Source organism: Amphibalanus amphitrite, unplaced genomic scaffold (assembly GCF_019059575.1).
Source record: "Amphibalanus amphitrite isolate SeventyFive unplaced genomic scaffold, NRLGWU_Aamphi_draft 000769F_arrow, whole genome shotgun sequence".
In the NCBI taxonomy this organism is placed as follows: domain Eukaryota; kingdom Metazoa; phylum Arthropoda; class Thecostraca; order Balanomorpha; family Balanidae; genus Amphibalanus; species Amphibalanus amphitrite.
Window position 1 is genome coordinate 50,588 of NW_024882263.1, and position 27,515 is coordinate 78,102.

Here is a 27,515-nt window from a genome sequence, read left to right on the forward strand (position 1 = left end):
GGCGCGCGCCGCGTACCTACCGCCGCGCCGGCCGCCGGCCGCCGTCCGCCCGCCGCCCACCGCCCGCTGTTCTAACCACCGCCCACCGCCCGACGTTTCTACCCACCGCCCGCCGCCCGCCGCTCACCGCCCGCTGCTGACTGCTCTACCCACCGTCCACCGTCCACCACCCACCGTTCACCACCCACCACCCTACCACCGTCCACCCGCCGCTCACCGTCCACCCGCCGCCCACCGCCCGCTGTTCTAACCACCGCCCACCGCCACCGCCCTGCCACCGTCCACCCGCCGTTCACTGCCCGCCGCCCAACATCTTCCTCCCACCGTGTCACCGCCCAGTGCCTTCTTCACATCTCCTCCAGTCCGACCTCTCTCACTCACTACCTGTCTTCACCCCTCTGTTATCGGCCGTCCCCTGTCCACCCCTGCCCCATACCCACCCTGCCTTACGCCATATCCTATCTCCCATCTGGCGTCGTTTGTCGACCTTCCGCTGTCCGATGTCCTCCCTCGCTGGCCTCCTCTGTCCGATGTCCTCCCTCGCTGTCCTCCTCTGTCCGATGTCCCCTGTCCGCTGTACGCTGTCCACTGTCCGCTGTCCGCCCCGGCTGTCCCCACCGTCCGCTGTCCTCCCCGCTGTCCGCTGTTCTCCCCGCTGTCCGCTGTCCGCTGTCCGCTGACCGCTGTCCGCTGTCCGCTGTCATCTGTCCTCCATCCAGTCCGCTGTCATCTCCCGCTTTCTACTATCCCCACTGTCGGCTGTCAGCTGCTCACTGTCTCTTGCTCACTGCCCATTGTCCGCTGTCCGCTGTCCACCGTCCGCTGACCGCTGTCCGCTGTACGCTGTCCACTGTCCGCTGTCCGCTGACCGCTGTCCCCACCGTCCGCTGTCCTCCCCGCTGTCCGTTGTCCGCTGTCCGCTGACCGCTGTCCGCTGTCCGCAGTGTCGGCCTCGGCTGCCCACGGCGGCCGTCTGCCGTCCACCAGGCCACCAGATACCGCCCGATGGCCAATAAGACGATAAAAGGAACACTACTCGCTTCTCATATTCGCTCTTTATAGCCGGCGATAGCGCCACAAATATTTGTTTAGTGGAGTAATGCTTCAATGTTGTGGTCTGCGGGGGCTACTTGGGCCGCTGCCGGGGAGCCGGAGACTGCTAAACTGGGCAGATGGAGCGGACTGTGCCGCCGCTGTCGGTACACCCAGATCACGTCTGAAAACAACGTCGAGCGGCTGAAAAATGGGGTGTGTATATGGGGAGAGGGAAGGGAAGGAGAGGAGAGGTCGGTCGGTCGGGAGAACGGGAATCGGGGAAAGAGGGAGACAGAACAAAGCTCTTCTGTCCATGGGGACAGCCGCGAGGCCCAGGGAGACGCGGGCCAGAGAAAGATCAGCCGCGGTGAGTAATGTGAACGTAAATGTACGGTTAGGGAAGCGCATGCCAGCGGGATTTTGCGCTAATAGTTGATCAGGAAGTATCAATAGAAATCGGATTAAACGCATAAGCGAAGTCACTATTTCTTGACACAAAATGCTCAATACATAAGCATTATTTGTCTATTGGTAGGCATGCTTCGTAATTGGTGGGTAAGCATACTTCGTAAGTACTCGTTAGAAGTAAGCATAGTTCGTGACTCGTGTGTCTAACTGTATATATGTACTTATATCGATATATCACCATGACATACACATACCTTGCTGCGTAATGTCTGATGAGGCTTGAATGTTCTACAAGCTATACTGCACCGTAGAAATTAACGCTGGATATATTTCCCGTTCTAATTTAGTGAAACTTTCGAGCCGCCAATCTATGCCTATAGTTGAGCCTTTTGCTCCGGTAAACTCTATTATCCCTCTTGTCTCCCTTTGACCGCGTTTCCAGCTGTGCCGATATAGGGCAGGCGGCGTTGGACCCGGTTCCCGCGAAGCCATAGCTAAGACAATACACAAGATAGCCGCAGAGCTGGGAAGCCGTGCGACAGAGCCGCCGACCAGAAGCGGATCGAGCTGTCCCCTACATACAGCCACGGGTAAGTCGAACGGACGCGTGTGCAATGCCGCCGCTTTGCAAACATGTGCTGCGGTCCCTTACAAGTGCTTGGTACAGTTTCTGTGCGGTCTAGATTCTTTATGTTTCGTGATGGTTGCATGTTTGTAGGGCTTACGCAGTTATGTGACGGGAAAAAAGCAGATGCTGCAGTTCGTTAAAAACAGTTTTGAAGTAGTCGAATGTCTAAAAATCCATGAAGCATCGAAAAAGACGACCGAAAGTCAAATGATTCTTCGAATTGGCAACGTTTTTAAAATGTCAAAGCACTAAAGCAACTCCACAAATTCGGTACTGGAGCTCACCTCTATGACTGAATAAATCAGGTCGTCTTACGAAACATCCTCATCATCTTCGCGTTTTCGGAGAAAATCCGTGAAATTGAGTCGTTGTCCACAGCAATGCTATTCACCACGCAAAGCAGCGTGTTATCCAATGTAAGTAGGGAAGCCACATAGGTCAGTGAAGCAGGATTAGGTGCTCTCATATCAGCACCCTCGTTTCAATCGCTGATTCGTTCACAACGACTAGGGTCACTGCCTTTGACCCTATCTCAAGATATCATGCAGGATATCTTCAGAAGATTATTTCTCAAAGCAAACATCAAAGGAAATGAGCTAACGTCTCTGAAACGCAGCGTCATAGTGGGCAAACAAAGACGGCGAAGCGCAGGAGCAGCCGGACAGAGCCGGCTCTTGTACAGGGTGTCCCAAAAGTAAGGTCATCATTTGTTTTGGCCACACTGCCAAAAATACGCGATGGATAGATATAAATAGGTCATCATATGAAAGAGCATTTTATAAAATTTTATTCTGACATACATATGAGTCAATACATTGGCTCGTAGCCCCACATTTGCTGCTTTTCTACATGGCTACTATTTCGGGCCGCGTGCATGAATAGACTACGTTTGACTTCCTCCACTATTCTGGAGCGATTCTCTGGTGAGATGCCGCCTATGTTTGCTCGAAGGGATCATCCTTTAGTTCTTCCCGGCTCGTTGGGTTGTCCTAAAAGACAATCTTTCTGTTGTGTATCCAGAGAATAAAGATATGAAGGTGTAACGTCAGGTGACCGCGGAGGCCATTCAATGGCGTTGCCCTGACTGAAAATTACGGGATCTCACATCCACTCTCGGAGACAATGCATGATCTTCAGGACGGTGCAAGCATAGTCTCCATCCTGCTGAAACCACTGCTGGCTGATGGTGTCGGCACAGCTGCGTTGCGACGAGCGGAAGAACCACTGGGAGGACTCTCGGCCACCTCTCTTGATTTATTGTCACCCGATTCCCGCTGTCGTCCTCAGGACCTCGAAGCACAGGTGGCTAAGTATACATGCCCCGTGCGTACATTATACCTTTTTTTCTGACGTTTTACCGGTTGAGGCGAAACTATGCATGAGTTCAGAGATAGGGCGAGCTGATAGGGTCTGCTTAGGGCCGAAAACTGGGCGGTATTTACCCTTTGTTTTAATGACGGACCCTCTCTAAGAGTTGAATTTCGACCTTCTCAGTTTTATGCCTACTGCTCGGTGTAGTTATGATCAAAAATGGTTTAAGCATGCAAGAAAATAATTTTATGGATGTACCTTGCACGTGTTAACCTTCGCCCCAGTGGGGGGGGGGGGCATATGTTACCACCCTGTCGCGTTTTTCGCGTGTGAATAAAAAACCGCGGCGCGTAGCGCCGCGCCGCTTGGGGTAGCTTTTGGTACATCAATTTTGGACAATGTGTGACATTTTTGACCCCAGGTCATGTCAGGTCAGGTCACCAGGTCAAGTTAACTGACCAAGCCTTAAAAAAAGTTTGCAATCATGTCCAGCCTGCAGTGTTTGTCAGAAAGGTTTTAAACTTGGTGGATTGCATGCTGTTATGGGTGCCTACAATTTGTATATCTCGGATTTTTTATATCCGTGACCTAAGGTCAGGTCAGTGGCATGACCTTTCCATTACAAGTCAATGGAGAAAAATGAAAATGCCTCTAGATCCGTGTGTACGCATAGGAACAGTCCAAATATTTCAGAATCACAATGATTTAGTCCACTCGTGATGACCAAGGTGTCATTTTTGCTGATAGCCTCTAGAAAGGTCATCCGAGGTCATTTGAGGCTACAAACAGTTTTTTGCCAATAACTCGCGATTGGAAAGAGATAGAACGCTGGGGATGGTCTCATTGTGTTTGTCTTGTTGAGGCGCATCGACTGATATGCAACATGACCTTTTCCTGTCAGGTCATGACCTTGACCTGAGGTCAAATTTTTAAGTTGACCTTTGAAGGTCAAATTATAGTTCATTCGACGCGTCTCGGTGAGGGGAGCACGATTCTGGCAATAGAAATGTCGTGGCTTTTTGTAGTCGAAAGTTATTGTCGAAAAACACTTTTCGTAAAAACAGCTATTTTTAGAGTTTTTGCCCTCTGGAGGCTAAACCGTTGACCTGAAGACAATATTGATAATGACTGTTTCAAAAGAAGATTTCAAAAGCTATCGATTGCTTTTCGATGCGTTTTTCTAGCTACCATAGTTCCTGAGATAGCGGCATGTTTTCTGAAAAATATAATGACAATTGGCAAATTTTGACCTTTGATGACCTCTGGTGACCCCAATATTGCTCTAAGGTGAAAAATGACCGAAACACTTTCAAACGTACGAATTGAGAGCTATCGACTGCTTTTTACCGCGTCTTTCTAGCCCTCTTAGTTTTTGAGTTAGAGGTGGGTGGTAACATATGCCCCCCCTCACTAGGGCGAAGTTGGCCGAGACCGCCACTGGGGCGCGGGTTAAAATTGGAAGTGATTCGGACTCTTACTTCTCGAGATATTTAAGTTTTAAATCATGACCTTACTTTTGGGACACCCGGTATACGTGCTCTCGTATGTAGGCTCGTAATGTAAGTTAATGTATATACAATGTGGAAGAGCTACGTACAGCATACACCAACTCTGCTATCAGTTGAAAAGGTTTACTCTTCTCGGTACCTCCTGCGCAATCCTGCCGATCAGGTTCCCGCTGTGATGATGATGCATCGTCCTGTGATATCGTCACTCCGCCGCCAGCGAATGTCTCGGCGATTCGCATCTCATTGGCACAGGATGGCGCATCGGGCACAGCACTATCATACACGCGCGGGCCGCCGCACTGGCTCCCCTCCCTACACCGCACTGCCAGTGCGTGCACTGAACTGCCACTGAACTGCAGAGGGGGACAAAACTCACTACCTGTCAACGTATACACCACACGCATGACGGCTGGCGCCAGCGTTATTGATTGCTAGTGACACCATGCGGTGCATTGGCCGCGGAGACGTTTTTTCATCCAGAGTTGGACTATTTAGTCGGGCAGGAGGAAACACGGCTGGTGGGACGCTGCAGTACGTTTTATAAACTGAATTTTTGTTCATTATTTGGTTTTATAGTTTAGAATTAGCAAATTTATCATAATTTGACCTAATTTGCCAAAACATATTCCTAAAATATGGCTGCCTAAAGTTGTTCTACAAAGTTACACGGCCTAAGTTATATGTCTAAGTTACACGGCTTCTAAAACGTACATGCAGACAATTTTTTCACACCATTCTTCAGATAAAATATCGGGCTCCTCCACGAAAGTGACACTTGCACAAGCATCCGCCTTTCCAATTATAAAAACAAAACTTCGGTGGTTAAAATAACTGTATTTTATTTCGGCAGTGGCTCGAGCGAGCACTCATACTTAGCTCCAAACATACAGGGTGTTCACTAAAAATTGAGACAAGGTTTAGCAGGCTGTATCTTCGGTAAAAATGTACCGATTTAAACAAACGAGGCATTGTTGTAATGCACATTGCATCTGCTGCAAACCGTTGAGCGTCAACAGATTTGCCTGATTCCCGTAGGTCATTTTTTGGACATTTTCTTGTAAGTGTTTTCACAAGGTCTGGCACCAGTGGACCGTGAATTTGGCCAATTCATGGCGGTAATGAGCAGCCAGTTGATATTTTGTATCAAATTTAAAGACACCAATATACGTAATAGCCTTCGGCAAATCACATTAGATACTCATTTGTTAATTTCAGTCGTAGCAAATGGCTTATCGGGCCTTGTTTCAATCATGCAATTTTTACATCGGCCGGAGCCCCCAAGGCGCCCCTTGATTAGTGTGCTGGCGCGAGGTCGGACCAGAAGATCACCTTCTGGTTACATATGTTGTTCTGCATGAACCTCTAGTGCTAAATAATACACTTGACTCAGAAAGTATCATATTGTAAAGGACCGGCCTGGAGGAATAAAGTCGAACTGATGATATGCTCTGAAATAACACACGTACCACGGCATCCAGCGTTAGCTAGGATGCTAAATGGACGTTAGCTCTTGTATCATTGATAACATCACTACAGAACACTCCATTGTCTAGTAAATTGTAGCCCTTTGACAAAAACATGATTTTTCTTCCTTAAATAGATCGGTCGTTTTCTGCAATTTGTGGCGCTTTCTTGACCTTTGTTTATTTACTTTTCTTGCCTTATGTTGTTCCCAGTCGCTTCGAGAAATCATTTATGCCGGTTGTAACTCATCCTAGCCTCAGGTGTGGTATATGTTCTTCGCTTAGGCACAGTTAATACCTTACTGATCGGCAGCATTGCATCGTGAGGTGCCAAAAAGCCCCTCCACGTGCATTTTCGGGGCCCCGACCTTTCCTTTCGTCAGTATCTTCACATTTGCACCACTTCAGATTTTCTGACTCCCACACCCACTAGAACTTTCGTCCCACCATACGGTATGTCACTGGCGGATCCAGGCTTGCGTTTTGGGGGGGGGGGCCAACTCATGCAGGAGCCAAACCTAGGGTACCCCCAAATCCTGTTTTCTCATCGGATTTAGGCCACTTATTTTTCGTCACAGCCCTGACACTATGAATTTTTTTTAACTAAAAAGAAAAATATATAAATGGTAGCCCACCCGACCCATGCCTTTATATTACTTTGTAAACACTTACCATTGTTTTTATCGACCAGTTAAAGGGACCCTCCCACCTTAACATTAGATTTGAGCTGAGATGGCCAAAATGGGGCCCCTGGCTCACAATTACCGGTTTCCGCACGCACTCACAACATCGAGAAATGCCTTAAATCGGAAATATTGAATTTCAAAATTGCAGCATTTTGATTCAGAGGGGCTAATGCTTTTGGATACCCCTCTGAATGTGTGACGTCAGCGGAGATCTAATGATTTTTTAATATTTTACTAAAACGTTTGGTAGCATGCGGTGGTATAGGCTGCTTTGCGCGCAACAAATGCCGCACTTTCAAATAAAGTCGCTAGGAACAGCAGCGGATATCCCAAAAAGTAAACAAAAATAAAAGTCTAATCTCTTGAAAACCGGTGAATATTTTTCGATAAAATTTGGTAGATATTCGTTTTCGCCCTTTCTGAACCTAGCGACATCACTTTCATGCCAATTCATTAACTTTTTTGAAGGTGGGAGGGTCTCTTTAACCCGCTTCGAGTCAGTGCTTGGGTCCCTTTGCGGGCCGGGAGGTGGTAAAACAGCCCTGTCTAACTCGGCTCCTGGGCCACGCCCTGATTGAACTATGTTTCATTATCGTTTGGGGGAGGGGAAAACGGGCCACTTTAGGCCTCTGGGAAGGGGGCATGGCCCTAAATGCCCCCTCCCTGGATCCGCCAGTGTAAGAGACCATTGGAGCTGCAGTTGAGTACCTCAGACGTCAGGGTACGTCCTCAGATGTATAGGACTCGCATGGAGACCTCTTATGCTATAGTGGACTGAAAGGACCCAAAGGAGCCTGTCTAGGGCTCCCGGAGATAGACGTGGGCCCTCAGGAGCCCGCCAGAGCCCCCAATGAGGGATAAGTGAGGGATACCAAGTGCCTGCAATTGCATATTGCATAAGCCATAACGCCTTTACAAATCAATATATTATGCATCAGTGGCAGATCCAAGGGGGGCCACATGGGTCATGACCCCCTTGGTGCCCGGGGGCACCACAGGCCTGTCAGGGGCACCACCGGCCTAGTAGGGGCACCACCAGCCCGCCAGGGGCACCACAGGCCTAGCAAGGGCACCACGAGCCTGTGAGGGGCCCCACAGGCTTGTCAGGGGCACCCCAGGTCTGTCAGGGACACCAGAGACCTGCCAGGGGCGCCGCCGGCCTCGCAGGGGCACCATGGGCCTGTCAGGGACACCAGAGGCCTAGCAGGGGTACCACAGGCCTTACAGGGGCACCACCGGCCTTACAGGGGCACCTTGGGCCTGTCAGGGGCACCACAGTCCTGTCAGGGCCCAGGGGCACCAGCGGCCTAGCAGGGGCACCACAGGCCTGCCAGGGGCACCACCGGTCTAGCAGGGGCACCATGGGCCTGTCAGGGGCCCCACCGGCCTCGCAGGGGGCACCACCGGCCTCGCAGGCATCACGGCATCACGCAGGGGCACCTTGGGCGTGTCGGGGGCATCACGGGCCTGTTGGGGGCACTTTAGGCTTGTCAGGGGCACCACAGTCCTGTCAGGTCCCAGGGGCATCAGCAGCCTAGCAAGGGCACCCTAGGCCCGCCAGAGGTACAGCCCACCGCTAAAGTAATGTAGGGTTTTACCAAACTCAACGGTTGGCTTTGACTGGCGATTGTTTAATGCGAAGTGATTGAAAAGAAGATGTCAATAGCTAAAGTTGCAGCTGCAAGGGTGACGATACATATAAGCTACATTCAAAGTTTCATCGTAGTCTGGCTAATCGTTCCTAAGCTTCAGAAGCAGAACACACCCATGACTGAAACCCCACATTACTTCTGCTGTGGACTGTACCACAGGCCTGCCAGGGTCCAGGGGCACCACAGGCCTAGCAAGGGCACCACGGGCCTGTCAGGGGCACCTCAGGCTCCCGTGCCCCCCCTCCCCCCAGATCCGCCAGTGATGCCACACCACGCGAAACACCGCCAACTACCAGCTGCCGCGCCATAAACACGTGCCAACAACAGTCTTTTTTTTTAAGGTCGACTCCGCTCGCGCAACTTTTGACTGACCCTCACTGCTACAATATTGCTTCCATATTATGCTGTGGAAAGCTTTACTTCACCAAGTGGCTAAAAACCTCCATCAAGGTATATTTTCTTAGCAATTTTTCTGGCGTTTTGGGGGGGCCAAACAGGCCACTTTAGGCCTTTGGGGGGGGGCCATGGCCCCCGTGGCCCCCCCCCCCTGGATCCGCCAGTGCGGTATGTAACTAATTTCGACATTTTAAGCTTTCATTAGGTATTTGTACGTGCCAGACTCTCCCATTGACGTACTATTTTGGGAAAGCGTGCCAATTGGCTTTCGGTGGGCCTTATTTAAAACGACCTCCAACGCGACTGTTTTCATTACACCCATGAAATTTTATGTTCGGTATGATACAAAAATGTCCCTTTTATCTCCATGCTAAGTTGCATCGTAATAGCTTGCTTCACTTTTGATGTGCAATCTCCATGCTAAGTTGCATCGTAATAGCTTGCTTCACTTTTGATGTGCAGTCATTCAAAGTTTGTGTCAATTTTTAGTGAACACCCTATACGTCGGACTATAGCACCTGCAACACGAGGTAACAGTCTTCGGACGTTATCAACTGCTTGGTAGCAGTGAGAACCGGGAGCTAGATCAAACACAGTACCGATATAGGTATGTGGAACATTTCAACCAGCCAATTAACACCGCTGACAACAACTGGGGTCACATAGCGCAACACCGGCTTAACAGTATCCATATTCGGTACAATAAACTGTACCTATCACTGCAGAAAGGTGTGTTCATGACCTAGTGTACGTACGTTCTACACCCTCTGCATCGATATAGGCATATAAAGCGTAGGTATAGGCATACACGTAATATGTATCAATACAGGCATACAACACTTATATCCTTGAGTAATTAGTCATGACCTAAACAACATGCGACGCATTCAGTACCTACTTGAGTTAGTGTTTGTTGGGAAAACAAAATTATTAGGCAAATGTAAATAGTGCGACCTTGTTCGGTCCCTTACATAGCTGTGCCATAAGTCAAAATTATACTGAGTTCATGTACTTCTCCAGCATGCATTTTCAGTGAAACATAACTAAATTTCACGCTGGCTCTTAGAAGTTTGTGCGTCGCTTTCAGAACTAATTCCTTTGTGTGTCTTTTAACTCTCCGTTCACCAGACGATGCAAAAGGTGCTTGCATAAAAATTGCAAGGTCTACGGTTGATTGAGTCATTGATCGTTAAAATAAGGTAAAGTAAAACTGAGATTGCATCTTTCAATGAATAGGAAAGGTCACGGTATTTGGGGCATATCTCATCGGTCAGATTAATGATAATTCGGTGATGAGTGATTATCATTGTAAGTGTCATATTCGCCTCATTCCAAAATACCCTGGTGATTGTATCCTTACCATAATCACGTAATATCTGGTAACTTTTATATTGAGGCTAGTCATTGTCGGTGGTATGTACTATGTACCACACCACAATAAGATACTAATAAATCCAGCTTAGATCGGCGCACAAACTTCTAACTATGCTACGGACATTCATGTCCGTAACATAGTCCGTAACATGATTTGAAAGGTCATGACCTTTTAAACCAGCTGAAGAGGCGGATGTCCTCCCCAGCTAAATATATTGGCCACTGCGCAGCTATGTAAATAATTCACCAGCCAACTTCGCTGGGAAAGGCGGCTGGGAAAGAAAGGCCTGGAGTCTGGACCTGGGGAAGTTTGGCCCAAGTCATGTGGCTCCACTACGCCGTTCTCACGCATTGCATCATGCATGGGTAAGCGCAGCCGGAATCCCCACATCCCGTCTGTGCCATGGATCAACTATATGCAATATTCAACAAACCACAAATATAAAAATACATAACGAAGATGACGCAGTTTTCCACCTCTCCCTGTCCCCTCCCCCCCAGTCAACGACCAATCACGAAGCCAACAGCCAACCGTCCGAGTCAATCTACCAAACCCTCAGTCAGGATATGCATCTCATTTCGCCTTTTTGCCGACAGATGGCAGCGGCGGCGGCGGCTCGGTGAGCGGCCGGCCGCTGCAGGTGGCGCCACTGAGGTCGACCAGCGTGTTGACCAGCGCCTGCGTGGTGTGCGCCAGGAAGGGCAGGTTCTCGGGGCCGGCCTGCAGCAGCTGCGGCAGGTCGTCGCAGGGCGAGTGGTAGCAGGCGGCCATGGCGCCGCGGTACGGGCCCGTGTCGGTCAGCAGCACGGCGGGGATCGTCTCCGGCGCCTCTGTCTGGTTCTGGGAGCCGCGGCTCACGTACCTGCGGTAGAGGGGCGGGTCGGTGGGGGGGGGGGGGGTCAGGGGGCTGCGGAGAGGGCGGGGTAGGAGGAACGAGTTGGAGCGGCTCTCAATACCACGGAATGAAATGCCGGGGTTAAATTGCTGCATTTACCGGTGAAACAGCGTGAGAGATGGAAGTCCCACCTCGTAAACTCATTGTCACTCCCATAGCCCTGTGGCAGGACCGTGTTCCCCACTTTCTCCCGTCGTCTCACCAGAATCGGCTGTGGTCGGAGCGCATCAGGTCCATGTGCTTGAACAGCACCTCATCGCTCGGCTTTTTGGCGGGCAGGTCGACGTCGAACCGCTCCATGGAGAACTTGTACGAGTCCCTGAGCGTGCTGTAGTGGGCGCTGAAGGCGTCCACCAGCTGCTCCTCCACGGGCCGCCGGTAGATGGCGGCCAGGAAGTCGCCGCGCCCGCCGCGCCGGTCGATCCGGTCCACCGTCCCTCTCAGCTGCCGGCCAGTGGGGTATACTAGCTGCCGGACTCGCAGTGGGGTATACTAGACGCACAGAGTTAGAGCGGAAACTAGCAGTGGGGTATAGATTCTTGAGCGCTGCGAACGGTCTTACACTCATATCCCTGCCTGCATTTGGAGAAGGTAAAAGTTGAATGACGCTATTTTCTAATCATGAGGGAAAGACTTTCAGAAGGGTAGGACCAAAAGAGAGATTTTATTACCAAGTTTAGCAATACGGTCATATATGGAAGTCTCGCTGACGCTTTGCAGATAGGCTATCATATCAACGAGCATTGCCAGAGATCGAAACAATACGTGCGCTGTCAAAGGGTGCATTGTTCGGAGAGATCCTGTTAACCCGCGCCCCGTAGGGGGGGGGGGCCGAAACGGCCCCCCTGTCCTTTTCGGTCGATATCTCCTAAACGGCTGGAGATATCGCCACCAAACTTTCAGGACCCCTCCGGGCATCAATTTTACACATTGTGACCAAAAATTTTTCCAGAGGCTGTGATAGGTTGGCCACAAATGACGTCAGAGTGACGTCATGTTCTGTCATTTTCGACCGAAAAAAGACCTTCGCGAGAAGACCTGTCAGGCCTACAGCTTTGAAGATACAGAAAAATGATTAAGACATAAAAGGTGTAGAATTGACAGGGCTACAAAACTGCTAGGTATCTAGAATTTTTGAATTTTTTGAGTTTTGATCCCCAAAAATCAAAAAAGCATTTTTTTATATATTAGCCAAAAAATCAAATTTTTTTTTTGAGTTTCGAAAAAAACGGAATATATGTGATAGTACCTACCGTCTTCTATCTACATACCAAATTTCAGATCGATACCTCGTTTTTTGGCCAAGTTATAGCGAAAAAACTGTTCAAAAATGATGACGTCAAATTTTCAAACTCAATTTTTGGCAATTCTAGAACTCGTAGAGCAAAACAAAGACCACCATTAGACTCCTTGTGACGAGCTGCATCGAATGGATACCCATTTTATGCAAAAATATCAACTTTGAAATTTGACCTAATTTGACCTGACCTTGACCTGACCTTCACCAAAACGTGACCTAGGCTGGCCCAAAAGGCTGCCTAACCCACATAATCGCATTTGTCATGTAAAATGGACCATAAAACATGTATCACACGACACATTCATATTGTGACCCCCGGTGACCTGACCTCGCTGTGACCTGACCTGGTATCAGTGACCTCAGATAGCAAAGTATGTGTTTGACGAACAATATACCATCGATGGTTTTCAATAAATTGCCAATTTACTCGATTTCACAGCACATTTCTTGAATTGCCTGTGAACGGTGAAAACCTGACCTTTGACCTGACCTGTGACGTCATCGGTTTGACCTAGGTCAATGAAATTTGGTCACAAGGTAGTTCCCGGGTAGGGCTATCAAACGCCGTTTGAATTTTGAAAATCGGCCGGTAACTTTCCGAGATCTTAGGGGGGGCCGAAACGGCCCCCCCCCCTACGGGTGGTAGGGTCCGCCGGTAGCCCTACGGGGCGCGGGTTAAAGGGACTATCCCACCTTTAACATGGGGTTTGAGTTGAGATAGCCAAGTTTGCGGCGAGGTTCAGAAACCACTATCTATCTAGGTTGCAACCCCCGCGGCCTCTTGGTGTTGAAGAAATTCGTTCCATTCATTTGAAAATGGGCCTTGTACAAGGCCCTATCTTCAACATGGAGCGACCGTTAGTGTGACGTCACCTCGTTTAGTCATTCTGATTTACATGGGTTTGTTCGTTGAAAAATCGCTTAAAACTTGGTCTGAACTTTGTTGTGGTGCCTACAGAGTAAAAAGAATCAGCTTTATGACAGTAATGTGGCCTGGGGAATGAGGTAATTTTCGGCTGTGACGTCACATATTTGAAAGTTTGTGTTTGGAATATGGGAAGCCTAAGATGTTTAATGAAAAATAAATGCCAGAACTGTGTTCCTGGTCATCCAATCTATTAAGTCGGGCACAATTTAACTGGTTTTAACAACATTTTAGAAGGTGGGATAGTCCCTTTAAGTGCAGCTGTCCCAGCGCACGTGTGCGGCATTTAGCTTCGCTTCTCCTCGCTCCTCTCGACTGGTGCTCTCGCGATCACAAAACTGGTCACGGTTCTATGTATTCCTGGCTAACTTTCTCCAAAGTCAAGACATTCCATGGCTTAATTTATGCCACTCAGTTTAAGGTCTCAGGCGTCTGGTCCTCAGAATTGTTTGGTCGCTCTGTATATGCTTATGTCTTTGCCTTTTGGTGTCCCTAACTGCGGATCACTGACTGTAAACTGAGGGCTTACGACAATAACCTTTTGCTCTTTTGGACAACGATATAAGCAGTTCGTGATTGCTTCAAAACATCGATCAACCGACCACCGAAATCCTGACAGCGCTTATTAGGCAACTACCTACTAAAACAAACGTCATCCACGTAGCCACGCGTAACGATGCGTCACGCAGACCTCAGAATGTGTAACTCCTCGGCACCGCGCGCTTGCGTGACCGGTTACCCAACGGCGGCACGCGAGCTGCGGTCAGCTGTTGGGCCACAGTGCGTGCCAGCTCTCCCTCCCCTCTCCTCCCCTTCCCTCGCTGCCCTGTCCTCCCTCACCTGCTCCATCCAGGCAATGGGCACCGACTGGGCGCTGGGCGTGGTGTTGTAGTTCATCACTGTGTCCAAGATAAAGGCGCCCTGGACGGCGGGCCAGCCGGCCGGCGCCAGGACCTCCGTGTACAGCACGTGGTGGATGAAGGCCAGCGAGCCGGCGCCGCCCTGCTCCTCCAGGTCGAAGGCCACGAACAGCACACTGAACTCAGGGCGACAGCCGCCCTCGGAGAGGGCGCGCGCCGCCTCCAGCAGCGCCACCACGCCCGAGCCGTTATCGTCCAGACCTGACCGAAACACGGGACTCACTGCTCAGCTGGACTGGGGGAGAAGGAGTTACAATTCGGTTCGGAGACGAGGATCTGGATCTCCACCCTGGGAACGTCACGAGTTCTGGATGGAACTCAGCGGGGCCGTCGTCCTGTAGGACGATATTTCAACATAGTTACTGATTTTATGAGGTTTCCAGGTAGCCACTTGCGAACATATCTGGAAAATGAAATAGCCAGAGCACAGATTGGGAGTGAACTGTATCCCAAAATTGAGCAACAAATACCGGTATCGCCCGAGTGCAAGTTTGTGCAGAGACATACCACTGAGAGTCTGATCCCAGAGCAAGTACACAAATGTTTAACGTCCAATATGTCCGCGAAGAGCAGGAGGCCTAGCATACCGGATAAATTATCTAAGAACAGTTCGCAGTTCTCTACGTAAGACCGATGGCATCAGCGAGCGATAACTGGTTTAGTAAGAAACGTGTCTCTCTAGTCTCTACACATAATTTGGCCATAACACATACAATCACATACAACCAGTAAAACGCCTTTTGGGCGAAGAACGAGCGAGCGATATAGTGAGCCCTGCACGTGCAGAAGGGCGAGAGGGTACTTCCAACGGGCTTGTGCAAAGCACCCTTCTAACCGGTCGCTAGCGGTGTACCAAATTTGAACGCAATCGGCCCAGCCGTTCCTGAGATCTGGAAGCGGCATTCTGCACGTGTGCACGTGCAAACGGGGTCCAAAATGACTTTTGCACGGCACCCTACTAACCGGTCCCCAACCGTGTACCAAATTTGAGCGCAATCGGCCCAGCCGTTCTCGAGATCTGGAAACGCCCCATGCACATGCGCACGTGCAGTAGCACCCTAACCGCAACACATGGGAATGCATTGCCTGGTGAGTGCCTACCTGTATGCCAAGTTTCAGCGAAATCGCCCCAGTAATTACCGAGTTACTGAAATGGGAACAAATTTGGCACCTCTTATTGTTGTATTTTGCACGTGCAGTGGGGGTCACTCACATAGATGAAGAGTATCCGACCTTTGGTAGAAGGGATGCGGCTACCTATAAAAATGACAGCAAGACAATCGCTCAAGCCGCTGCTGAGATATGGGCCTATCAAAATCATTACTTTTGCAAAACTGCTTGAACACCCTTGACTTTTCACGTGGCACGTGCCACGGCGGTCACTGAGATGTATCAAAAGTAGTCAATTACGGGGTAGAAGGGATGGGGCTACCCAGCAAAAAAGACCGCAGGCCATTCGGCCCAGCGGTTGCTGAGATATAAGCCTCTCAAAAGCGTTACAGGCCGGGCCGGGCCGGGCCGGGCCGGGCCGGGCCGGGCCGGGCCGCTCATACTGAGATTTTTCCGTTATATTGAAAAGACTTCGCTTCGCTCGCTGCGCTCGCTCGCTCGTAATAAAAAAACACATAAAATTAGTCTTTGTAAAAACGACAAAAATATATCTCCTTGTCCGGTTCCTCTGTGCAACGAAAACCTGCTTCACAATTCACATTCTCCTGTAACCGCTTCTCTGCAGGCTGCACAGCTACCGAGACGAGCGAGCAATGCCAACAGACCAAACCGACCACCTTTCGCGGGCACGGAGTCCAGGCCTCTCCCCGTCACTGGCTATAGGGAACTCTGTGTCACCGTGTGTCTTTCTCTGTGTCACCGGGTGTCTCTCCCGTGTTACTGGGTGTCTATTGGTGTCACCGGTTTTATGTGTCACTGGATCTCTGCATCACCGGGTGTCTCTGTGTCACCAGGTGTCTCCGTGTCTCCGTGTCTCCCCGTGTCACCGTGTGTCTCCGTGTCACCGGGTGTCTCCGTGTCACCGGGTGTCTCCCCACCCCACTCACCGGGTGTCTCTCTGTCACCGGGTGTCCCCGTGTCACCTGGGGTATCCCCGTGTGTGACCGGTTGTCTCTTCGTGTCTCTCTCCGTGTCACTGGTTATCTCTTCGTGTCTCTCTCCGTGTCACCGGGTGTCTCCCCGCCCTGCACTCACCAGGCGTATCCGGTACGGTGTCGTAGTGCGCTCCGACGATGAGCAGCTTGTCGTCGGGGGTGCCCCAGCGCCGGCCGGGCAGCACGCCCACCACATTCACGCCGATGGGCTCCTCCGGTCCCTGGGCCTGCACCTCCAACTGCCGGGGGAGGGGAGCGGAGGGGTGAGGGGTGCAACGGTGAGTAGATGATTCGCAAGGACCTAGGCACTCAGTAATTCAGATACAGATTTATCCTGATGTAGAATAATCGATTCTGGATTTGTAGACTGAAACTTATAGGCACCACATTACAAACACGGACGCGGTAAATTTGTAATTTCATGTTGGATACAAGCCAGAAGCTACAGGCACTCACTAGCCTTTTTACAGGACATATAGGCCAGGATATCACTATGAAGATAAGATTAGGATACGCATAGTGCGTTCACTTTCCGCTCAGTGCAACCGGGCTGATTTTACTGATTTTGCCCAGCATGGATATTTGCATAATGGGCCCGATCAGTTGTAAGGCTTCGTTGAAAGTATGATAATCAGATACCTGTCCTGTACCTGCAGTGAAAGCAGAATGCATCTCTGCCCATACATACCTTAGGCCTAGTGGCTATGTGGCACAGCTCCCAACGGACACTGCCGTAGGGTAAAACCTCAGAGATCGAGCGTTAGATATCACTGTTTTACAAGTTAAATGTGCCGTACAGTAGGTCTATTAAAAAAGTCCCCACCAGCAGTGGGCGCTGCCTCCGCTGAGCCGAACCCCCGTCTGCCTGTCCCATATCGCGCCGGGCTCAGGTCAGCTGGGTCAGCGGGACCGCTCGGTCCGGCCCGCGGGCGGTGGACGGGCGGCCGGTAACGCTTTCCGCCAGCCAGTAGAATCCAACAAACGGGACGGCCACCGCTCAGCGCAGCGAAACCGGTGTTAAAGAATGGCAGTAGATGTTCATGGCCACAATGATTATGAGATAGTCATTGTTAGCCCGTGCCCCACAGGAATGCCTAGACACGCCCTGTTGAAGGGAAAATGGGGATTGAGCATCATTCTTATAACTCAGCTTTGGGCATTTAAGTAGTATTCGAAGTAGCGTGAAGCGTCAAAAGTAGCAAAAAGAAGAAGAAAAATACTTCAGCCAATTTTAGATCGGGTCAGAGCCAGAGGTCATGTCACCAGAGGTCATCGGTGGTAAAATTTTGCTTGGACAGGATGCGTTGCGCGCACCGGTGCATTGGGTTTCCAATTTCCATGGAAACATTAACAGACTGGGAAGCTCGCAACGCTAGCGTGGAGCCGAATTCATATCAACCGCCGCAACAATGCAGCAGCGCAGCGCAGCGTGCTGCAGCGCGGGGCCGTGAAACACCGCCCAGGGCTATCCATGTGTCAGGGCAATCCAACCCACGTGATGGGCTCGGCCCCAGCGGAGCATGAGGTCCAGGACTCCCGCCCAGGCCCCCTGTCTCCCCCTAATTCCTGTCATCCCTCCCACTCTGAAATCGACCGAAAGAGCCTAACCTAACACAACAATCAGCTCGTTTACCGCTATGTCTGAATAATATTGTCAGATTTAATTAAGGTCAACGGCCTAGCATGTAAAGAACAACAACTGCCACTATCGGTATTATGAGAAAACCAATTGCCTTTCTACAAACACTTAAAAGTTTTTAGCTTCAAACTTGCATGAATTTAATTTTACCAGCCTCGTGTTCCTGTTATCAAAACGCTTCGAATGAATCAAAGGTTGATCTTTAAAGGCCATTTGAAAAATTTGGCCTACGTTCAAAGACGTGATCTGACCAGAAATGGTCATGATGCATAGCAGGATATTAGATCCTTATCGTGGAACTCAACAAACACTTCAGATGATTTCATAACTTAAGCATGTCTATCAAAAATAATTATTACATGGCTCATATGTAAGCTGGGTGTGTGATCATGCTTACGATAATGTTGAACGCAGCTGATAATGTTCTGTTGGCCACAATTTCTATATTTAATCTATCCTCCCGGATTTCATATTTCTATTAATGACACCTTGACGATGTCGAGAAAAAACGCTTAGAAGATTTAACAGCCCGAGATACATTCAGTATAAGGAAGGGTCAAGGGTGCTAGATTCCTTTCGTCCTCGCTATCCTCAGGAAAAACCAATCCGCAATCCGCATCGCCCCTAGTCTTCATGCTTCGCTCTCTGGACTGGAGGTCACCCCACCAGCCAACCTCGTCCTATGCAGGGCAATCGTCCTATGCGGGAACAGTCTCGCTTCTGCAGATCACTGTCGCTGGCTCGCACAACCCAATTACTACACCAGAGCATATACTCGTAGTTATGTCATAGCTCTGCAAGGGCCTTTTCAGACCGAAAAGATGGCTCCCAACATTACAAACAATTTTCTCATTCAGTATTGTATCTCATCAAGCACCACATGTTTTCAGAGTGTTTATTATATGTTCCGTCCTTAACCCTCGCCCGTATTGGTGTTTTTCCAGCCGCGAACGTATAAGGGGGGGTCCGTTGGACCCCCCCCCTTGCCGTTTCGCCCCTGATCGAGCTAGAGCTTCGCGGAAAAAACAAGCGTGTTGCCCGTGACGAGAGGAAGCCGATGATACCTAATTTTAAGGTCCTAGGTCATTGGTTGACCTTGCAGGTCAGGTCAATGACCCAAAAGTCGGGAAAATCGGGACCTGTTAGAACGTCGTAAAGTGTGGCTGCATTAGGGTTTTTCGGGGCGCTGATCACGAATATCATGTTAGTTTTGATCACAGATAATGTCTTTATGCATTTAGTCCAGGTCGGGTCAGGTCAGGTCAGGTCAACCAGTAGGGGTCCTGCCGGGTATTCCTAGTAGGTGTCAACCGCCTCTAACAGCTTCGTAACATGTTACGAAGGCACCAAAACTACTTCGTAAATGTTCATATAGTTGCTAAATTCGAATTCAGCTAAAAAAACTGGCCTAGAAACATGTAAAACTCGAAAAAGTGAACCGAGGTCACCAAAGGTCAATGACCTGACCTGACCTTCAGGTGACCTGGACACCCACCCTAATGAATGGGGGCAACATCATATCACATGTTTGAACCCTTGAAACCACGAAAAGACTGCAAACGCGCGGCTAATGCGAGCCGACATACGCCGAATCGCGATTCCGGCCAAACATGGTCTCGAAAAGTAGGTCACAGGTCAAAGGTCATTGGGGTCAGGGTCATGAAATTTTCAGGGTAGGTGTAAAATTGATTAACGCGAGGGTACTGAAAGTTTCGTCGCGATCGGCCGCTCTTTACGCGAGTTATTCGCGAAAAACCATGGGGGGGGGGGGGTCCGTTCGACCCCCCCCCCCTATACGGGCGAGGGTTAAAGCGCAGTTCAATTTTCTCCCATTGACTTGAGCGATCTCAAAATTGACCCGGCCTTTCTGTCAACAATGTCAAACTTGCAAAGTAAACGTTTCAAATACATATACTGTTGCCCATTGAAATCGCTGCAAGTTCTAAAGCGATCGGTTAGTCAGTGTATTTAGATATGATGAGCACAGGAACTTTCCTTGAGGTAAGGTCACTTGACGCATGGCCTGGTGTTATGACCTTGAATTGAAAGACTCGGGCGGGAAAAATGGGTCATTTGAAATCTTAAAATGCTAGATTTTAACAACAATTGCAAGCACTATCTCGGCCAAAGAGCGAGTGAGAAGGGAGCGATTCCCTAACCCCATGTTTAGCTCCTATAATTTAGCTAGCTGCTAGAGCATCGCGGAAAAAACGAGCGCTTGCGTCGTTACGTGACGCAGCGATTGGTACCCCATTTTAAAATATCAGTGACCTCTTACGGCAGGTCAAGAGCCCCAAGGCATTGGATCGGTTTTTGGTAAATAACTCCGTAAAAATTGTCGCACTATCGTCATTTCGATACAATCGTGTTTTCTGTTCTCAGACGCGTCGATTTATATGCTTTTTGGCTTAGGTGAAGCAATTTAGGATGTTTACCTCAATGAAAATCAGATGGAATAGTAACCTTTTGCTCATAACTAAAGTAAGCTAAAAACAAATCCAAAAACTATTCCATCTGATTTCCATTATAATCATAATCATGCTAAAAAAACGTTTCACACCATTCAATGTTTACCTCAGGTCAATGTCATGTAAGGGCAACACAGGTCACGAAGCCGTTGAAAGGAGGGCATGTTGCATAACATTTGATTCGGCAAGTCTTGCGAAGTCCATTGATGGCTGTCCCGACTCATAGGCGGCGGAACGGGGAGGGCCCCGGTGCACCCTTTGATTTTGGAATTTTAGCATTAGCCCTATGGGCGTTGCATGGAAAGAATGGGACCAAAAGTCGGCAGTGTCCCCCTTAATTGAAGGTGTTCCGCCGCTACTGTCCCGACTGGCTAGCTCATTTTGATCGGGAGTTATTGACGAAGCACTCCTATGACGCTAGTGACGTCATAAATGACGTCACGCAAGGTGAACAATGCAAAAGTGAAGCATTAGATCTTGCCAAGAATGTATGAAGTCACGATTTCATATGCTTGAGGTATACATAGTTTCAGATCATTTCCGACGCCAAATTAACAGTTTCCATATTTCCCCATTATGCTTACCTATATGACACTAAGTGCATTGCGGATTTGCATCATTTTATAACCGACAACCGTGCAGAGGTTTGTCATAGTTAATCCTCGCCCCGCTGGGGGGAACCAATTTGCCCCCCCCCCTGTGGTTTTTCCTGAATAGCAAGAAAACGGCGGCGCGCTGCGCTGCCAAATTTTAAGTACCTGCCCGGGCATCAATTGACACCTTCACACAAAATTTCAAGTCTTTGGTCACCTTAGGTCAGGAGTTATTGAGGTCAAACTGAGGTCATGTTCGAGCAAAAATGAGCAAAAAACATGAAATCTTGAAACGCTCACAAAAGCTACAGTTACCAAGCAATTTTAAAGTTCTTTGTATGTTCATGTAGACAAAAGGCGGCGCTACAAAACTGCTAACTTGGATTTTCAAAATTTTGGGACTTTAACCCCCAAAATTCAAAAAATTGATTTTTTTTTAGAAAAACGTAAAAAAATCCCAAAAATTTTTCCGAATTTCGAAAAAAAAAACGGAATATATGTGATAGTCCCTGCGCTCTTCTATATACGTACCAAGTGTTAGATCGATACCTCCTTTTTGGCCAAGTTATAGCGAAAAAAAACTGTTCGAAATTGATGACGTCAAATTTTTGAACTCAATTTTTAGCAATTCTAGACCACGTAGCGCAAAACAAAGACCACTACTGAACTCCCCGTGACGAGCTGCATCGAATCGATACCCATTTTATGCAAAAATATCAACTCAACTTGACCTGACCTTCACAAGAACATAATCTAAACCGACCTCAAAGGCTGCCTGACCCACAGAATCGTATTTGACGTGTAAAATGGACCATAAAACATGCATAACGTGATATTTTCATATTGTGACCCTAAGTGACCTGACCTCTATGACCTGACCTGGTATCAGTGACCTCAAATAGCAAAATATGTGTTTGACGAACATTTCGCCATCGATGGTTTTCAATGAAATGCATTTTATTCGATTTTACAACGCATTTCTTGAAATGCCTGTAAACCGTGAAAATTCGACATTTGACTTGGCCTGTGACGTCATCGGTTTGACCGAGGTCAATAAAAATTGACTCACAAGGTAGTTCCTTGTTAGAGTTATCTAACACCGTTTGCCGCTTGTCGCTATGTTGCGTGGTTCTCGAGATCTTAGGGGGGAGGGCAAATTGTCCCCCCCTCCCCAGCAAGGTGCGTTGCTCGGCACACCCCAACGGGGTGCGGGTCAAGTGAACTGACCTGAAAACGTGGTTGATGTCAAATGATCCGGCTTGAATCAAATGTAAGGCATATGAAATGTCAGCCTTCTATCATCAGTGTGCTTTGAGCTACCGCAAAAAAATACATGATGGCGGCATCCACCCCTTCTTCTCGGCCGGCGAGGGTTAAACCTCGCTTCGAATTATTGCATATAATGATGCGACCGAAAACAAAGCATTTATCTGTGTCTCGAACGGCCGTTGACTTGTTAGACAAGATCCCCAATCTTAATTCGCTAGATGGGAATAAAATACTCGGTATGTAATACATAATATACCTCTCGATTTGCCCTCGCGTTAAGTCTATTCTAATCATCACTGTCGCTTTTTTATCCGAGATGATGTCGCCGCTAAACGGGTTGTTATGTTTGCTTGCTTGCGTTGAATAGCCATTACTGATTATTGAAGGATTATGATAAAATAGGAATGAGGCAAGGGAGGATATGCACTGCAGGTGTTTAATTCAGATCACAAAGGCATCATTTCCGGCATCGTGCAGAGTCACTATCTTCCCCTCCTCTGCACTTCGGCATCTCTGCGCCCCACACACGGCGTCCTCACTCCACGGCTGGCCGCCGCCAACTGACCCACTCGCCGGGCGCCGCGACCTGACCCGTGTCGCTGCCGCGGCCTGCGCAATAGAGTCGGGGCTGGAATCCGGGGGTTCGGCCGGCCGGCCGCCTCTGGAGCGGGGGACTTTTTTAGTAGACCTACTGTACACCATGAGCCCGATGGCGATAGCACGCGGCGGAGCCCCGGGCGGCCGACCTACCGCTGCGTCCAGGTTATCCTTGGCATCCAGCTTCTCTGCCAGCGCCTCCAGGTCAGTCGGCGCGAACTGGAAGACGTGGTTGACGGACAGCATGTTGTACGAGTACATCTTCCTCGTGATGTACATCCGAATTGCACTCTTCAGCTCTGGGGAGGGTGGTCAGCGGTTAGGCCACGTTTCAGAAGCTTATAGTGATTCGTTGGCGAATGACAATTGTCCCTTCAATTTCCCTTACGAACGTGTCTATAAAAAATGACGAAAATCGCGACTTTATGCGTACACAAAAGAATGGACATACAAGTTCCAATCGCTTGAGATAACGCCCTTAGTGTTGAAATCGTTCCGTTTTTTTTTTTCTGACCGATGAAACTGGACCTGTTACACAGTATGCTATGTTTTATCATAACTCAGCCTATCAGAACATTGTAATTCGTTCCTGTGTCCTTGATTACATAACAAGACGTACGATTAAATCACCTTAATTAAACACATAAGCTTTCTAATTGCGACAATTTTCTGTCCTCCTGAGGACAGCGGAGCCAGGACCGCCACCAGTTCAATCACTAATTAATTATCTAGTTTGACGGCACACCTGCGTCCCGGTCGTCGGAGCGGGGCAGCTTGAATACATTCTCCAGCATGAGCTTCAGGTGACCTTGGCTGACCTTGGGGTAGCCGGTGTCCGATCTGCCCGACCTGGCGCCCATCTGAAACAGCACATACGTCACTTATCACCACTCTGCTAATGAGAGAAAATAAGGATCGACACATAGCAGACAATGACACTGAAGTGAGCAGAGGTTTGAAATGGCTGCCATTTCCCTGAACCGAACGGTAAGAAACCCGTCCCACCCCGACGCTCGCCGGGTCGGCGCAGAGCTCACCTCGGAGACGAACCGTTCAATCTCCTTGTTGTAGACGTTCCAGAGGAGATCCTCGGTGGAGACGTGGTCGACAGGGAGGGCCTGTACCACGCCCTGGGCGCTCTCCTCCGACAGCTTCTGAGGCGGGAGCGAGCTCAAAATCTGCGCAGGACATCAATGATTAATGGGGATTTGAAAACAAAGGTGCGACCTGAACTGTAACAGCATCGCGCAGGACTTTCAGCATGTGATCGCTAGCTTTCCAAACGTTTTGAATGGATAATCTGCTTGACGTGCATAAGACACGGATGAATATTGAATGCAATTATATAGAATGGCAAAACCAGACTATCGGCGACGCATAGCACAGTTTCAGGTAGTTCTAACATGATTTCGAGATCCCTTCCCAGTCAGGCCCGTCGTCCCCACCTCTGAGACGTTAGTGCTGTGGGCGGCGGTGGGCTGCACCTCGGACGCCTTGGCCGCCTGCAGCAGCACCTTCTTCTCCGTACCCGGCACCGAGAAAAACACCTCCGTGAAAATCCGCTGGATCAGATCCTCGTGCCCGATGCTCAGGTCGTTGAATGTGAAGGACTGGGGCGCCGGCATCCAGGCACTCACGGCCCATATCGACACTGGGGGAGGACGGAGGGAGTTAGACTGAGTAGTGAGTGCTAAACGGTAGGGTTTGTGATGAAGCTTATCGGAATAAATGAGACTACCAACTAGTCAAATTTTTCATTGAACATTGTGTTAACATTAATGCATCAATTTAACATTAATTTTAACATTAGTTTAACATTGAGTTCCAGCATTATCAAGTCAAAGCGGATGTATGCACATCGGCCACTTGTATACCTATTCACGGGCGTCATTCTTCTACGGCTGAATAGTTCGCTGTCAAAAGCTGGTGAAGTGTAACAAGCTATTCAACAAAAGGCGCCCTAATGACATTCATGAGGGAAACTGGTTCACATTGCAAAACATCAGCTAGAAACTGTACAAAAACATAGACTCCGCGGTTCCATTCACATGAACCTCCCTAAGTGGCAGGGAGATATTCCATTTTCTCATTTTGCTCTTTGCTGCACATGCACCGGCCACCTAGTTTATAAGGCATTTTAGTTTTCCCCTATTGGCGAGAAACATACATTACAAGACAATGAAAACGTAACACAGCCAATTTGGATTGCTCTGATACGTAGCACGAAAAAATGACGTTCCTTTGATCAGATACAGCACAACCGTACCCAGAGACGTAGCAAATGTAACATCCCATTTTTTGAGACACAAAACGCACTGAATGTACCATTGCACAGAAAACTTAACACAGAAGACGTACGTCGTACCGTATTAGTAAAGTAACCTCGCGTCGTACATACCATTGATGAGCAGCAGATACGACCTCCAAGTGAGGTCAACCATGCTGAGCGGCTTTGACGGATCTCTCGGCTATCAGTCTTTGTGAGCCTCTGAAACACCTGAAGATAGAGAATCGTCAAGCCTATGAAACCGTAGCAATGCCTTTTGAATGTATACAGATAAATCTATCATTTAGACAGTCAATCAAGTGGCGAAAGACGACCTACATCGTCAATATTTAATGGTGCATATGAGTACGCTTCCAGTACTTTAGATGATGTTGCAAATTGAAGCACACAATTGCTTAGGCTTATGCAACCATTACATGGGAAACTGACAATATTGACCGTCGTAAATCACCACAAAAAATCGAGCTGCCAGTCAACATTACCTCCGGAGCAGCATTGTGCAGTGCAATATTGCCTTTGAAACTACATTGACCAGCAATGCCAATTTTGCTCCGACCGTAAACAATACTGTCCTGGCATTGTTCAGCCCAGCAATTCACCATTGAGATTTGAGGTTAGCACTATAAATCATATATTATTTTGGATAAACTTTGATCAGTTTTATCAACCTGCAACCAGGGACCATGCCATCCTGGCTGACTAGCGAGAGATATGTTTTTTTTTTTCAAAGCAGAGATGGTTTGCTGGTTCCGCCTTAAACCGGTTCCGCCTATTGCCAGGGGTCGTTACTCTCGGCTAGTCATTGCCTGGCGACCGACCAGCGAATCGTATTCATTATTGATAAAAAATTGAAAATCGATTCTGCCCATTTGCACACTCTGCCTAAGAACGTATGCTTGAGTACATGACACCCATACAGGGGATCTTTTTCAGCTGTCACAATAAAGCAACTCAATATCACAGTGTCGTATTTCCCACAAATGTTGCATGTGATTGCTGTGCAATTGTGCATGGTAGGTGAACTGCAGTGCTGTTTACGGCGTGGTTCATCCACTCGGCCGACCGCTTCCTGCATGTTTCATCCGGCCACACCAAAAAAAAAGGCTGTCGACCGCTGCTTTATAGAGGAAGTGGTGGTGATTATGCATGACATAGCAAAGCGAGCCTAAATTTAATCAGCGACTTTAAGAATGTCATCGGCTAATTTGCATTTTTTGACACTTGAACCAGAAGATGACAGATATACATGACATGTAACATGTAATATGTGACATGTAAATGACATGTATCTTTCTGCGCTGTATATGGGCAATGCAATTTGTTTTGAAATGCTCAAGAAGGACTTGCACATAAATAAATGAGTTCCCGGTCATGAGCTACTTGAATGTGTCGTTTTTAAGGCTGCCCACTTCAGTAATGAGGTATGACTCGAAAAGCTCCACGCGCCTTCAGCCAGCCCGTGCTAGGACGATCGTCCGATCGTAACACATCGAGGTGTTGCTGGTGGTGAGGGAGGGAGGGGGGGGGGGGGGCGTTTTTATGTCCTCCTCAGTGTATCGGTGACTCACCTGACGGCTACCTGTCTCCTTCCGTCCGGTTACCAGCAGCTTCTCCAATCCCTCCGGTATCCAGTCAGCGAGCCGCGGGCAGTTCCGCCACCGAACCGCTGTGTGATGCGCGAGTTCCGGGCCGCCGCGCCGTCTGACCGGGTCCCGAGTCGGGTCGGGTCGGGTCGGGTCGCTCTCTGTGTATAACGTCGCGTGTCTGTTCGCCTCGCGCTCGGTCTGTCCGTGTGTCCGCCGCAGCTCCGTGTCCACAACTGACCGGTCGGCCGGCCAGCAGCCGGGCTCTCGCCGGGACCAAGTGCAAGGCCGGCCGGGCCACGGTGAAAGTGGAGGACGGCTCTGCGCTCCGTGACCCCGACCGGTCACTGAAAGAGGGGACCCCGGCCGGTCACTGCGGGGGGGGGCACTGCAGGATGGCTCCAAGCAGGTCACTGCTGGAGGGACCCCCTACCAGTTAAAGAGAGGGAGGCACCGGCCACTGCTGGAGGGA

At 49.1% G+C, this 27,515-nt stretch overlaps 1 protein-coding gene across 1 annotated transcript; it reads right to left on the bottom strand.

The window, feature by feature from the left end:
• Positions 1-10,243: 10,243 nt before the first annotated feature.
• Positions 10,244-27,281, bottom strand: LOC122365861. The gene is made up of 10 exons (XM_043337443.1): positions 27,029-27,281; positions 25,572-25,670; positions 24,619-24,824; positions 24,211-24,351; positions 23,919-24,033; positions 23,327-23,472; positions 16,708-16,846; positions 14,423-14,703; positions 11,560-11,801; positions 10,244-11,324 (listed from the first exon to the last, which is right to left on the bottom strand). The coding sequence occupies exons 2-10, from the start codon at positions 25,612-25,614 to the stop codon at positions 11,036-11,038; spliced, it is 1,602 nt and encodes a 533-aa protein (XP_043193378.1). The 5' UTR covers positions 25,615-25,670; positions 27,029-27,281; the 3' UTR covers positions 10,244-11,035.
• Positions 27,282-27,515: the final 234 nt, after the last annotated feature.

Excerpts from the sequence above, each read along its gene's own strand:
- LOC122365861 (XM_043337443.1), bottom strand. The coding sequence starts at position 25,614 with ATGGTTGACCTCACTTGGAGGTCGTATCTGCTGCTCATCAATG. Across the intron at positions 14,704-16,707 it reads CACCGTACCGGATACGCCTG|GTCTGGACGATAACGGCTCG; the intron begins GTGAGTGCAGGG and ends TGTTTCGGTCAG. Across the intron at positions 11,802-14,422 it reads CCATTGCCTGGATGGAGCAG|CTGAGAGGGACGGTGGACCG; the intron begins GTGAGGGAGGAC and ends ACTGGCCGGCAG.